Source organism: Xiphias gladius, chromosome 17 (assembly GCF_016859285.1).
Source record: "Xiphias gladius isolate SHS-SW01 ecotype Sanya breed wild chromosome 17, ASM1685928v1, whole genome shotgun sequence".
NCBI lineage: Eukaryota > Metazoa > Chordata > Actinopteri > Istiophoriformes > Xiphiidae > Xiphias > Xiphias gladius.
In genome coordinates, this window is record NC_053416.1 from 9,905,710 (window position 1) to 9,920,704 (window position 14,995).

A 14,995-nucleotide genomic window follows, 5' to 3' on the forward strand; every position below is an offset into this window, starting at 1 on the left:
TTTGGTCGTGTTCAGGAGAACAAGGGGCATCGTAAGGTGCTGGCATCGGCTGACATCAACCTGAAGCGGTTTGCCAGTCCCATGCCGACCCAGACTGACCTGACCCTGAAGCTGAAGCCTCTGTCTGTCAAAGTGGTGGAGGCCACACTCAAGCTGTCGCTGTCATGTGTCTTTGTTCGCGAGGGAAAAGCCACGTGAGTAGTAGATGTAGTTATTTTTCCCTCTGCTACTGCTAGCTACATCAGTGCAGTGTGGTCATGACAGTTTTCGTTGCGGTGACAAGTGTATTTTAAGATATGACAGCATGTTTTTTACGATGTTCGTGTGTTAATTGATAGCTGCTGCACATGTTTATCCCCCAAAGATGATGTGACACTGATACTTGAAAGGGGACATAAAATACTTAAGATCAAGTGATTCCTCTGTATTTGTGTGTAGCTGTAGTTGATAATAAGCCCTCTTTGTAGGCTTATAAATGAAGCATACCTCAGCTATTTAAAATCTTAGACACTATCTTTGTTTTAAATGGTTCAAACAAATTTTCTGTACGGACCATATTATCTGTCATAGGGAATTTTTCATATTTGTGGAGGCGTCATCTCAGTGAGTATCACTAAGTGATGACACTGTGATAAATGTTTGTCCTTGCTGCTCAGTGACGAAGACATGCAGAGTCTGGCTAGCCTGATGAGCGTCAAACCCTCAGATGTCGGCAACCTGGACGACTTCAACGAGAGCGATGAAGAGGAGGACAAGAAGTCTGTCACTGCTACAGGTAGGCAGCCTTGCCCCAGCACTGTTTCTTCTCTCGGATCTTCTCTCTGAATTATTTCCATTCATTGCGACTCTGACATTTCTTCCCTCCTCTACCTTCTTTTTCCTCTCTTACTCCTGTGTCTTTTCTTGCTGCTGCAGTAGTTCCACACACTCTAACTCGCCCAAATCGCCCCGCTCCCCCTCCACCTGACAAGCGAAACTCCAGTGGACCCCCTTTTCCAGCCTCAGGTAGCTTCCTCTTGCTCTTACGCACTGCTGTCATTTATTTCTCTTCCCAGGAAGAAAGAGGTGTAAACAGGAGCTCTCTCTCCCTCTGTTTGTTATTGGGAGGCTCTGTTTATATTACATTTTTTCACACACTCATACCATTTGTTCTGCAGTCCCTCCCATATGGCTGGACAGCTTCTTCTAACTACGTTCTTTGCATACCACATATTTCTCATCTAAACAGTAAACGCTAATGGGAGTCATGTTAGGCCAATGCCTCCATTTATATAAATGTATTGAAGCTCATTTGGAGGCACGAAAAAGCTCCAGCTGCGACAATGACACATAGAGTTATTGTGTCCACAGAGACATCAACTCTGACAACTCTGACATCAGATTACTTGTCCCTGATGTTTCTTTTTTTTTTTAGAGTGAATTAAATTACATTTTCACGGTCTTTTCAAAGTCCTAAAAACACTGCAGTGCAGTGAAAATATAAATATAAATATTATTCTGAAAGGAGCATCTGTATCTTGAAACAAGGCAAGATAAAGCAGACTGTCACATTAGAATAATTAAAAGTTTGGAGTTAGACGTGAAATGGGTTAATTTGCATTAAAAAAGGTTAAAAATTTCCTATCTAGATTTTTTACACTGTTCCCAAGAAAATAAAATATATGTTTCAAACTAAAACGACTTGACAAGAGGGAGGTTTTTTCCACTGGACAGTGAATCTTGTTAAAAAAGCTGCGTATGTTTCAAAAATAATCTAATAAAATAACAAGTTACTGTAGTTGGCAGATAAATGTAGTGAATTAGGAAGTGAAAACTTCCCCCCATTTCCATAAATTTAGTGGGTTGAAATATTCAATTAAAGTACAAGTACCTCAAACTGCACAAAAAAGTACAGTACTCGAGTAAAGGTACTGAGTTACTTTCCACCAGTCATGTGCACATATTTCCCACTGAAATGCATTGCAGACTGCAAGTCATATCATCAACTGTCATTAGCTCCCATCTGAAATGAAAAAAAAATCAGACTTAGCCTACAGCGTTGCCTTGTGATGCTAAGCTGCTTTGACTTGGGTATGTACTTTTAAGTTTGTTTTTTTTTTATTGCATATGCCGAAGCACTCCTACTGAGACAAAACGGCATGTTGTCATTGAAACTCTGTGCTGGTCGAGCTCTTAAGTTACAGTTTGAGGTGCTTCTCAGTCGCCAGTGTCTCCGCGTAGAGTAAAATGATCAGGAGAAATGTAAAGTAGATGATGATAAATGGGCTGTAATTCCGTCACAGTTCGTCATATTTCCATATTTTGTTTGTGGTATCACGCAAACAAGTGAGTTATTTGATTAACAAAGGATCCTCATGACGGCAGCACAAATGTCTGACATGGGATCCCAACAGTGATCCAATTTTCAGCATCATTTCATTTTCATTCTCAAGTCATGAACTTTTCCCTCTGTGTTTTCCATTGTTTCTCTTTCTGCAAAAATCTACTCTCACTGATCCATCCATCCATCCATCTATCCATCCTTTCATCGATTCATCAGGCTGTGGACGTGATGCCGGTCCTCCCAGTCCTGCCATCCACTCTCGCCCTCCCCTACCTATCGCTCCTCGCCCCTCGCCCCGTCGCTCCCGACACCCTTTCTCCACCGGCTCCACTGAGATCCAACCTTCCCCCGGTCCCTCCCCTCAGCCTTCACCCAGGTCCAAGCATAAAGAATCGACCAACGATCCTGCTTTATCTGGTCCACAACCTCCAAGCTCCCAGGTTCCAGCAGATATTCCCTCAGTCCAGACTGCATCCCCTGGCCTTCCTTTCTCTAATGTGTCTCCTGCGGCCTCTCCATTACCCAAATCCTCCAAGATGCCCATAACTGCCCCTTCCTCTTCCCCCAATCCTCTATCCAAATGCTCTGAATCTCTGTCTACTCTACCTTCTGCCTCAGTAGAGCCTTCTTCAGCAGTGGCCTCTGTTCCCTCAAATCCTACTTCATCCAATTACTATGAAGGTCCTACACATCTGAATACACCCTCTGCCCTGTCCGTTAAGCCTACCAGTGCACCTGCAACTGGCATTTATTCTGTCACTCCTAAACTTCCCTCCACTGCATTATCATCAACCGAGACTATCATAACATCATCTTCCTCAGCTCCCCGAAACTCTTCTCTCACCACTCTGACCCATAAGGCTACCTCGGCTGCCTCCCAGCCTCTTCCCTTCAAATCTTCCTTACCCCAAAAGCCCATTCTGTCCTCTGAGCCCTCGTCCTCTCACCCTCCACTCACCCGGACCCTCTCTCAGCCTCCTTCCCTGCCCAGAATCTTCCAGTCAGGCTCAGCAAAAGGTATCAACAGGCTTGCTGGCCGACAAGCATGCTGCATGCTTTCCACTAACAATTCCTTGCGTGAAATGGTTTGGTTTGACCTCGTTTCCACATGATTTAGCTTCATGCCCATGTTACTCTACATAAACTGTACTACTTATGTACAGTTTGGTGTGTTTTGAGGAACATCTATGCATGACCAGGTTGTTATAATATCAAAATTTTAACTGTGACACCAATGTGTTGACCACCTGATCGTTTCGTCAATGCTGTAGTACCTCTGGCAACAAGAACAAAGGAAAGTTGTGTAGTAGGGATGCGCTAATTTGGTATCTGCTTCTTTTTTTGTGTGTTTTTTTTCCATGTTTTGCCTCTTTTCTTTTGAGAAGTGTTTGAAGCTAAGGTCGTATTTTCAGTGGTTTTAGTATCTGCTGCAGTCTGCTGCCAAGAAGAGGACTGTCACTGTAATGGCTTTTTCACTACTTCCCAAGTTCAAAGGCCACTTAATCCACTCAGATCGTTTAAGTTTTTACTCAGTTTAATTAAATCCAACGTTTTTCTTAATCAGACCAGTGTACTCACAAGTCAAAGGGGCTTGGAAAACGTTAAATGACTGTTTGTTTGAAGATTGAGATCACACCATCAGGGAGCTGATCCAGAAGTTATCCAGAAGTTAGACTGGTCCATCGTGTGTGTGTGTGTGTGTGTGTGTGTGTGTGTGTGTGTGTGTGTGTGTGTGTGTGTGTGTGTGTGTGTGTGTGTGTGTGTACATATAGCAAAGTTATAAAAAAAAAAATTCACTATTTAATATATGTATTGAATATTCTATATACCTTAACCCTTTGCACTTCCATGATATTGAAACATATATAACATGTAATAACATTAACCGCTTATTCAGTACAAATACTTGCTTAACTGGCTCTATAGTAACTCTTTTTCTTCAGCTACAGACTATTCAAATCCTTACATAATACACTTTGAGGAGATATGAATAATTGTACAAAACAAACGTTTTGTAAATATTGAATATTAAGAAAATTGAATATTGAATTCAGTCTTTTTAATGATATTCTAGTAATAGCATTTGGATTACTTTGACTGCTACACCGTGTCAAACAGAGCCCAGCTGAGGGGCTTTCTGATGCTTGTAACTGCCGAGAGAGGAACAAACACATTTGTTCCTGACAGATAGAGTTTACTTCTGTGGCGTAATAAAATTAGTAAGCCGCATGATATGGAATTAGCTCTGCTGTTCCTCTTTCACTTTTTGCCTCTCACTGACTACACACGACTTTTTGTTTATTCCTCCTCTACCCATTAATCCTCTCTCCACACCTCTTCTGCTCTCCTCTCCTCAGTTCCTGTGTCATATCAACGGCACCCCCCAGAGGTTAAAACTAAAACTGATGATTCTACTTCAGTCTCTGGTCCGTCTCTGCTTTGACTGTCTAGACTAAACAAATGCTATCAGCTAGTGATATTCTTTTCACATCATTAAAAAATTCTTATTCTTCTCATATCCTTTTCTCTTTTTCTTGTGACTGTCCCCTCTACTAGCTCGTTCCCACACTTTCAAACCTCAGATTGTCAAGTCAATCGCCCGGCCTTCTTCTCCCTCACCTTTTCCGCTGATGCCCCTCCCCTTCCTTCAACACCTCCTGTCCCCAAATCTCACCCCTCTAGTTTAGAGTCAGGTAACCAACCAAGTTTACTTTACTTTCAATGCTCTTTCCATTCCCATTTCTCTTCTTATTTCCATATTTATAATCCTCTTAACACCTGCTTTTAAACCCCGTCTCACTGCTGGACTTTTCTGTTTCTCTGTACTGTTTTTATTTCCCAACCTTTTACTCCTCATTTCCTGAAAAATTAGGAGTCATGTAAGCTCTCATTTTCCACCTCCACTTCATCTTTTCTGTCCTGCCTCTCTGCGCTACACATTTATCTTAAAACTATCCCTCTGCATACTTTTTTTCATCTCGTCTCGTTTTTGCTTTCGCCGCTCTGCTTTCCTCAGGTGGTCCAGGGGCGTGCCTGACGTCTGACTCTGCTCTGATTGGAGGCGACATCACCCCTGTCCCTCTGCTGAGTAGTCCCGATCTTGATGCTCTCTGCGACCCCGCGGCTCCAACCCTTCCTGCCTCCCTCCCACGCTCCTCACCCCCTCGCTCTTCTTCTCGTTCCACCTCTATTTTATTCTCCTCTCCTCACCCTCAGCTCACTGCCTCTCCTTCTGCTCCGCCTGATCAGATCAGCTCCTGCCAGTCAGGTACACCAGCCAACTAATCCTACATTTCACCTGTGTTTTTGCCCCCTTGAGTGATTTCAGAGACAATTGCCTCATTCTATTTGACATGTGAAAATGTGTCATTTGAAAGCAGCAACCACACTTTCCCTCCATTCTTGCAAATATGACTCCCAGTGTGTCATTTGTTATCTGACCTCGTTTTTTCTCTTCATAGGCTCAATGTTCCCCCTCACTCAAGCAGACAAGGAACCAACTTCGAGCCCTCTGAGCCGCGGTGAAGAAGTGGCCAACATCAGAATATGCAACCAGCCAATCAGACCAGCCCAGGACTCAAAGGCAGCTATTCCAGAAAACAAATCTGAACCAGGGAGGACCAGGTGAGGTCACGGGATGATATCACACGAGTGTGTAAACTAAAATTTGCTTGGTTTTGCTCCCTAAGTATATGTTTGGCCTTGAACTGCTGTGTGAGGAGAAAATGTGTCAACAGACCACAGAGTTGAAGAGGCGGCCTGAAGACAGGGTGGCCGCCCCAGCAGAGTTTAGGGGACACAGTGTAGATGGAAAAACTTGTTCAAATTGGAATATGGGCCATAAAACTAAATGGGTTTTTACAAAGCCAGAAGGCTGGGATTGTTCTTCTTAAGCAGAGCCGACTCATGAAGCAGGTTGAGAGGGGCTACCTGCTTGACATTGCATGATTGCTTAAAGGAAGAGTTCAAAATTTCACAGGCTTTAGATGAGAGGATTGACACAACTCTCATACATGTCCGTTATATAAAGCTACCACCAGCAGCCAGTTAGCTTAGCTTAGCATAAAGCCTGGAAACAGTGGGAAACAGCTGGCCCTGTTCTGTTGAAGGTTACAAAACCTGCCTACCAGTAGCTCTAACGCTCACTGATTGACCTCGTATATCTTGTTCATTTAAACTGAATATAAAGGAATGTTGGGGTTGTTCTTTTTGACTGGCTTTTTTGTTTATATAGCAGTCTATTGTTATTATTTTTACCATGTTATTATACTATACTTTATTATTCCTTTTAAGTCACACAGCTTCAGATTTCCCCAGCTACGTCAACAGCCCCCATGCTGTTGAAGGCGTCTCAGAGTGCTTCACAGATGGAGAAGACAATTTAAAGGATATTATTTCCTCCTCCAAGCCTTTTTGTCCTTTTATGTTGCATAACAAAGACTGCAACCATTTACAGCAACATAATAAGGGCTCCTTAGTATTAATCAGCACCTTATCACACTCATTATGGTCTAAATGACCCCAAGATAACCCACTTTACTGCTGAGGCAAATCTGCTTCAGCTTGCTGACATGTGTGGTTGAGTAACAGTTTATCCATGTTTGCGATCAAGTATTGTGAGACTCGTTTATCCACAGTTGTTCGAGGCTTCGGGGCTGCCTTGTGCTTGGTATTTGTGCTTCCTTGATGCTAACTCCTGCTAACAGTTGCAGAGTGTTTTGTACCTTGCATTGTGTCGCACTGACCTTCCAGTACAGGGCAGTCTAATAATTATCAGGTCTGTAGTTTGCTCTTTGGCCTGCCCGTCTCTCCCCATATCACCTCCTGCACGCTCAGCCTTGTGAACGCTCACCCACTTGCCTCTCGAGCTTGACCGCCAATATATCTGTCCCCAGTCCCGCCCAATCCGGTCCAGAGCTGATCATAGCCCCGCCCCCTCCATGGCCCTTCGCCTGCTGTGAGACCTCCACGCCCCAGCAGCCCTCCACCAATGTTGTGGCAGCTTTTATCACTCCTAAACAACCAAGCATTCGGAGGGAAATTGATTTGAAAAGGCCAATCAGTGAGATGCAGAATATTATTGGTGTCTCTAAGACCGAAAAGCCGCCTCTGGCAAAGCCTGAGCCTGAGCCTGACTTTGACAACATCATCTTTGAGTCGTTTAACCAAAGACAGGAATCAGGGGGCTTGTTTCTGGAAGAGGATGACTCTAAGCAGGATACTATCAAAAGGTGTCCTCGGGGGTGAGTATTTATGTTCGCAGTTAAAAATCGAGATCCAGAAAATAAACAAATAAGGTTACAAAATGTGAACTGGTGGTGCTGATAATGGTTAAACACACAGAGAGACTTGGGATTAAGGAATATTGTTTATCTGTTCTGCAGTATTGAACAGAAAACCAATGAAAACACCTGTGGAGAAAAGCCCTCAGTGACAGAACAGTTAGAAGGAGCAGCGATGCAGAAGGAGGAGTTGATGAAGGCAGCGCAGGAAAAGCAGAGCAAAAAAGAAATCCTAAAAAAACAAGAGGAGGAGAGGAGGAGGAAGGAGGAAGAGCAAAAAGAATTGCTCCTGAAGCAGGAGCAGGAGGAGAGGAGAAAGCATGAGGAAGAGAAGAGGAGACTGTTAGAGGAAGAGAAGAGGAGGCTCTTGGAAGAGGAGGAGGAGGTCAGGATGGAGAAGGAAAGGAGGAAACGTGAGGAGGAGAGACTCCTGAAGGAGAAGAGAGATAAACAGGAAAAGCTGAGAGAGGAAGAGGAGAAGAGGAAACAAGAGGAAGAGGAGAGGAAGAAAAGAGAGCAGGAGAGAAGACTCCTGGAGGTGGAGGAGGAAAAGGAAAAACTTAAGAGGGAGGAGGAGAAGAGACTTGAGAGAGAGAGATTCATGAGGAAGATGAAGGAGGAGGAGGAGAAGATGATGGAGGAGAGGAGAGTGCTTGAGGAGAAAAAAAGGAGGAGGGAGGAAGAGAAAAAGAGGCTCCTGGAGGAAGAAGAGAGGAAGAAGATGGAGGAGAAACGCTTGAAGGAGGAAAAGGAGAAGGAGCTACAGAAAATGAAAGAGGAAGAAGAGAGAAGAAAGAGGGAGGAGATGGAGAAAAAACGTCTACAGGAGGAAGAGGAGAGAAAGAAAAAAGAGGCAGAAGAGGAGAGGAAGAAGAGGGAAGAGGAGGAGAAGGGAGTCAAAGATGTAGAGGAGAGACGAAAGAGGGAAGTGGAAGAAAAGGAGAGACTACTCAAAGAGGAGAAGGAGAGGGAGGAGAAAGAAAAGGAGAGACTCTTAAAGGAGGAGAAAGAAAGGATGGAGAGGAACAAAAAAGAAGAGGAGGAAAGGCGGAAAAGAGACGAGGAGAAAAAATGTGAAGAGGAGAGAAGGAAAGAGAGACTCTTAAAGGAGCAAGAAGACGAAAAGAAGAGACAACTACAAGCGGAGCTGAGGAGGCAGGAGGCAGAGAAGAAGAAAAAGGTGGAGGAAAAGAGCAGGGAAGAGGAGAAAGAGAAAGCAGAGAAGAAAATGAAGGAGGAAAAAGATAGGAAAAAGAAAGAGGAGGAACAGAAAGTGAAACTTCTGCAAGAGAAGGAAGAGATTGAAAAAAGAAAGCATAGGGAGGAGGAGGAAAGGAGATTTAGTGAGGAGGAAGAGAAGAGGAGGAAGGAGGTTCGAGCAGCTCCAGTCTGTAGTCTGGAGGCCAACAGATCAGATGAAGACAAGCAGAAGATGAGAACTGTGGTTTCATCTTCCTCTTCTTCATCTTTGCCAGTTTCTCAGCTAAACACACACACCAATGTCCCTCCACCCAGCTTCACAAACACACCTTTTCCCAATCTCTTACTTACCGCTCCCCACCTCCCTCCTCCTAACAAAACATCCGAGCAGCTGCCCCCACAAATTGGCAGCCAATCGCAATCAAGACAGTCAACTCTGCAGTCAGTTAACAAACCGAGCTCTGCCTCCACAGACTCCGACAAAGGCCGGTGAGTTACAGTACTGACTTCACTGTGGTTGTTTATTGTTTTTATACAGGAAGCAGCTGTCATTTCCTGTCTTAATCAGCAAATGAAATCAATCAATCAGTGTCATTCTTAAAAACTTGGCAAATCACTTTGCATTCTCGTTCTTCTGGTTTAAACACCAGTCTTTGTTTTGTTACTCTGTATTTCCGCACTACAGAGGCTTCAGGTTGTGGTGAATCACTGAACATCCTATTTTATTTCTCTGTTCTTCTGTGGTGATTATTTTGTGGTTCTCTGCTCGTGTAAGACATCATTGATTATCTGTGTTGTAGGGGTGGGCAAATCAATCCCCAAAGTATTGATACTACTAATACAAAGTCTTGTTTCGAGTATCAATGCTAGCTAGATTGATACCAAACCAAAAAAAAAAAAAGATAATTTTGGTCTGATTAACACTCTTCTTATTGCTGCACCATTTGTTTCTCTGCTGCTGTTGTGTGTGCATGTGTTAGTCCATGGAATTCACACTTGTTATTTACCTTTAAAAGCTGTCTTGCATTTTAACATGCATGTGATTAGCAAAGAATAGTCAAAAGAAAAGCCTAATTTCCAGTTATTTAGTAGTGATAAAACGTATTCAGATGTAGCCTTTTAATGATGCATTCACTGCATAAATCAGGACACATCGTAGCTGCTTCTAATGATAAGAAGTGTTGATGCTGGTACTGATACGTGTGGTCTTGGCCCTGTCATTACTTTGTATCCAATTCTGTGGTATCACCCACCCTTACTCTTTGGTTTTTCTGTTGTTTCATTGTGACTCTCTTATTACTACTGAACTCTTGTTCATATTGTCCCACCTGCCCCTCTTTCTTCCTTTTTTCACATTGTCCTCTTTCTCTTTTACCTTACTCCAGTCTGGGGCAACCCTCTCTCATAAAGGAAGGTTCATTGTCAAACGTTGTTGTCCCTGAAAAGAAAGTATCTGCCACATGCACTCCACCTGGCATCCATTCAGGCCCCACTGTTCACCCCCCTGCTCAGGATAAACCAATCACTTTAGAGGTCTTGACCCTGGTGACACCTCCAAAGAGGCTGTGTGATGCAGAGATTCCTCTATGGACGGTGCTAGAAGGGAGAAGTGGGAACGATACACCTGAAAAAATCTCTGCAAAGGAGGGTACAGAACCTTTGTGCAGAGGGTAAGAGTGGACGAGGGGATGTCTGTCTGTCTGCTTTCTTTGCTTTATCTCCCTGTCTGACTGTCTGTGATGGACTCGCTAATAGTCTGGCTTCTTCTTATTGTAGAAAGTAGCAAATGTAAATTTGTAATGGCTGGATCGTTCATGTGTTTTTCTTCTCTCCTAGCTCACACAGCGAAGATGCTGCTGAGTTGGACACCCCTGTCACACAGGAGCGCCAGCCAATCACAGCCAAAGACTCAGAGACACATCACGTTGTGCCACCTCCTGCTGAACCTACTGCACCATCAGTTAAAGAGGAGCCCAAAGAGCCAGAGGGACCCAGCGTGGAACCCGAAACCTCGCTCGAGGTTTCCCCCAAACCAGCCGGCGAGCGCACGGCCTTGGCACTGGAGCCGCTGCTGCCCTCAAAACCAGAACCAGGACTGCGGCCGGAACCAGTCCTCCGGCCGTCAGGAAAACCACCACAGGAGGGAGCAGATGAGGAGAAACTGGCAGACAGCACGGCTGGTGGTGAGGAGCCAGCTAACAATAAGGAGCCAGCGTGCGAGGCGGAAAAGCAGCTGTGGGCAGCTGTGGAGGAGACCACAGCGGAGACTGGAGCAGAAAGAGGGATGGAAAGTAGTGAGAGCACTGAAGAGAAAGATGAGAAGGAGCAGAAGGAGGAGGGTGTAATAGGGGGGTGAGTCAGTGATGGTTCCTTGTAGCCTTTCGCAGCATGGCGTGACATTTCTGTTCTTCACTTACAAACCACTGCATATAAATGCACACTCTCACACACCTGCACACATACTGACTAACGGCCCTCTGTGGTGCTGGAGCCTAACCAGTGCTTACTCAGAAGCTGCAATTAACCCCATCTGACACCCTTCTCTCCATCTCAACCTCCGTCTATGCTGTTAGCCCGAATATTTAAATGGAAGTGATTTGAGGAGAGCTTTTCAAAAGAGTAAAATTTGTGTGTGTGTTTCTGTGTGTGGTAGCGCCCACAATTGTGCACACACAGAGGCAGATGTGTGTGTCGCAGAGCAGCAGAAGGAGGCACCTGCTGGCTTCATGTCAGCAGTAGCTGGGGTGTTGTATAGAGGGTGAGTCTCTCTGCCTGCCTGTTTGGTCAAATTATTTGTTAAGGTGTGACACAGAATGCAAAAAGGTTTTTGGTAGACTAAGCCTAGATACAGGAGGTACATGTTGCCAGTGGCTAGCTAACTTTTGGATAGTTGAATAATGTTCCAGATACATAAAATATCCTTCTAGATGTTGCACAAAACTGACTCAGTAAACACAACAAAACAAAAAAAGGCTTTATTGCCTTATCAAATATTACCTCCAAAGTGGGAAGACATATTTTATTTTATAGTATAAATTTATGATTTAACAATTCAAATTATTACATTCTTATTCTTTGGAGTTGTAATATTATACAGTAAAAGAATTACATAGATTTTTAATTGATAATCATTGTTATTTCAGACTTTTTTAAAAATGTGAAAGTTCAAAAATTAAAGTTGCTACCTCATGAAGTGAAATTGGCTAGGAATGTTGCAGTATGGTTTTCCATCTTTCAAATGACTTATTATTCATTTTATTACATGGTCAACCTATTCAGAGAGAGATTTTATTACATTTGATGAATTTGTAAGCTATTATTTTATTTGCATGATAGTTATTCTGTTATGAGTTGTTTCAGTTAGCTGTGTCTCTTTCTCTGAGTTGATCGGAGCTCTCACGTGCATGGCAACAGAGAGTTTTTTACCTCTTTTTAATGACGCTAGAGGTGATGTAAATACCAGCTGGCTTTAGCGCACTGGGTAGGAAAAACGTGCAGGGAGGTTCTCAGTGTAACAAACAATAAATGTTTCTGCTGTGTGCTTACGCACGGCACCTCAGACAAGCGCCAAAACAAAGTCTGAGAAGGAACTACTTAATCAAGCATGCTGTCTGGCTTTCTGTCACACTGTCCCAAGCCAGCTGTGGTCATTATGCAGGTCGTTTTAGGGTGAGCTCTCTCTCAGAGTTTTTCTGTCCCTCATGTCTGTCCCTTTAGCTATGAGACAGTGGCCTCCATCCTGCACACAACTGGATCCACTGATGCAGGTCATCCACACCCCTCTGCAGAAAAATCATGCCTCCTTTGCAATGAAGATCCACTGTGTTTAGATGAAGTAGGTGCAGAGATGCTGTATTCCTCCGAGCCAGATGATAATCCATTGATGGCCGCTGGTGTGGACATTTCACCACCCACAGCCTTCTCTGACGCAACAGAAAATGAGACGATTAGTGAAGAGAAGGTTACCAACACCGAATTAGCTCAGAAACCAGAGTGCTTACCTTTAATGGAGACACAGGGGCTAAGTTTGGTGGCAAGTCTGCGACTGGCAGCCTGTGAGCAGGAAAGAGAGAGAGAGCAGGAGAGGGAGAGAAGGGAGAAAGAAAGGATAGAAAACATGAAGAGGGAGGAGAGAGACAGGATTGAGAGGGAAAGGGAAGAGGAGAGAAAGAGGTTGGAAAAAGAGAGGGAAGAGCTGGAGAACAAGCAAAGGGAGGAGAGGGAAAAGGCAGAGAAAGAAAGGATAGAAAACATGAAGAGGGAGGAGAGAGAAAGGGAGGCGAGAGAAGAGGCAGAGAGGGAAGAGAAAGAGAGGGTGAAGAGGGTAAAGGAGGAAAGAGAGAGGCTGACAAAGGAGAAAGAAGAGATGGAGAAGAAGGAGAGAGAAAGGATTGAGAAGGAAAGGGAAGAGGAGAGAAAGAGATTGGAAAAAGAGAGGGAAGAGCTGGAGAACAAGCAAAGGGAGGAGAGGGAAAAGGCAGAGAGAGAAAGGATAGAAAACATGAAGAGGGAGGAGAGAGAAAGGGAGGCGAGAGAAGAGGCAGAGAGGAAAGAGAAAGAGAGGGTGAAGAGGGAAAAGGAAGAAAGAGAGAGGCTGAAAAAGGAGAAAGAAGAGATGGAGAGGAAGGAGAGAGAAAGGATTGAGAGGGAAAGGGAAGAGGAGAGAAAGAGGTTGGAAAAAGAGAGGGAAGAGCTGGAGAACAAGCAAAGGGAGGAGAGGGAAAAGGCAGAGAGAGAAAGGATAGAAAACATGAAGAGGGAGGAGAGAGAAAGGGAGGCGAGAGAAGAGGCAGAGAGGAAAGAGAAAGAGAGGGTGAAGAGGGAAAAGGAAGAAAGAGAGAGGCTGAAAAAGGAGAAAGAAGAGATGGAGAGAAAGGAGAGAGAAAGGATTGAGAGGGAAAGGGAAGAGGAGAGAAAGAGGTTGGAAAAAGAGAGGGAAGAGCTGGAGAACAAGCAAAGGGAGGAGAGGGAAAAGGCAGAGAAAGAAAGGATAGAAAACATGAAGAGGGAGGAGAGAGAAAGGGAGGCGAGAGAAGAGGCAGAGAGGAAAGAGAAAGAGAGGGTGAAGAGGAAAAGGAAGAAAGAGAGAGGCTGAAAAGGAGAAAGAAGAGATGGAGAGGAAGGAGAGAGAAAGGATTGAGAGGAAAGGGAAGAGGAGAGAAAGAGGTTGGAAAAAGAGAGGGAAGAGCTGGAGAACAAGCAAAGGGAGGAGAGGGAAAAGGCAGAGAAAGAAAGGATAGAAAACATGAAGAGGGAGGAGAGAGAAAGGGAGGCGAGAGAAGAGGCAGAGAGGAAAGAGAAAGAGAGGGTGAAGAGGGAAAAGGAGGAAAGAGAGAGGCTGACAAAGGAGAAAGAAGAGATGGAGAGGAAGGAGAGAGAAAGGATTGAGAGGGAAAGGGAAGAGGAGAGAAAGAGGTTGGAAAAAGAGAGGGAAGAGCTGGAGAACAAGCAAAGGGAGGAGAGGGAAAAGGCAGAGAGAGAAAGGATAGAAAACATGAAGAGGGAGGAGAGAGAAAGGGAGGCGAGAGAAGAGGCAGAGAGGAAAGAGAAAGAGAGGGTGAAGAGGGAAAAGGAAGAAAGAGAGAGGCTGACAAAGGAGAAAGAAGAGATGGAGAGGAAGGAGAGAGAAAGGATTGAGAAGGAAAGGGAAGAGGACTCTACATCAGTGCAAAGCAACCAGAAAGCTGTGAACATCCAATCAACTGACTGGCCGTCACTAAGAGGAGCAGAACTGGACAATATTGCATATAATAAGAGGCTACAGGGCAAAGAAGAGAAGTCCAAAAGCAATTCTGATCCCAAATTAGTGAATGTGATCGATCATTATGCTGAAATCAAATTGGTTTCTACCAGACCAATTGAATTTCTCCCTGCAGCCAGACCAACAAATAAACTTGACCCCAAATCAGACAAACCTGAGGACCCTGATACCGCTGTTAAGACAACCCTGGATATTTCTGGTCTGAGATCAGGCAAATCCAACCTTAAATCTGGTGCCATCCCAGTGTGGTTGAGAGAGGAGCAGGATGAGGAGGTGGAGTATGAGAGAGGACAAGAGGATCTTGGCTCCATCTGGCTGACTGAGCTATACATGGAAGGGGAAGCAGGGTGAGTAAGGGGGGTGAGAAGGATACATAGCAGCAGGGAGAGAGAGGTGAGTAACTGGGAAGGAGTTGGCTATATGAGAGAG

General features: G+C 44.4%; 1 protein-coding gene across 6 annotated transcripts in view; it reads left to right on the forward strand.

The window, feature by feature from the left end:
• The window catches only part of ehbp1l1b (EH domain binding protein 1-like 1b), a 30,252-nt gene that overhangs the window by 5,419 nt on the left and 9,838 nt on the right, over positions 1-14,995 (forward strand). For 2 of the 6 annotated variants that reach the window (XM_040150484.1, XM_040150485.1), the window contains exons 5-10: positions 16-194; positions 657-775; positions 5,340-5,591; positions 5,785-5,947; positions 10,191-10,475; positions 10,642-11,157. In XM_040150484.1, coding sequence (XP_040006418.1) covers positions 16-194; positions 657-775; positions 5,340-5,591; positions 5,785-5,947; positions 10,191-10,475; positions 10,642-11,157 — 1,514 coding nt within the window. The remainder of the gene's footprint in view (positions 1-15; positions 195-656; positions 776-5,339; positions 5,592-5,784; positions 5,948-10,190; positions 10,476-10,641; positions 11,158-14,995) is intronic. The other 4 variants (XM_040150487.1, XM_040150486.1, XM_040150489.1 and 1 more) reach the window with 4 other exon arrangements.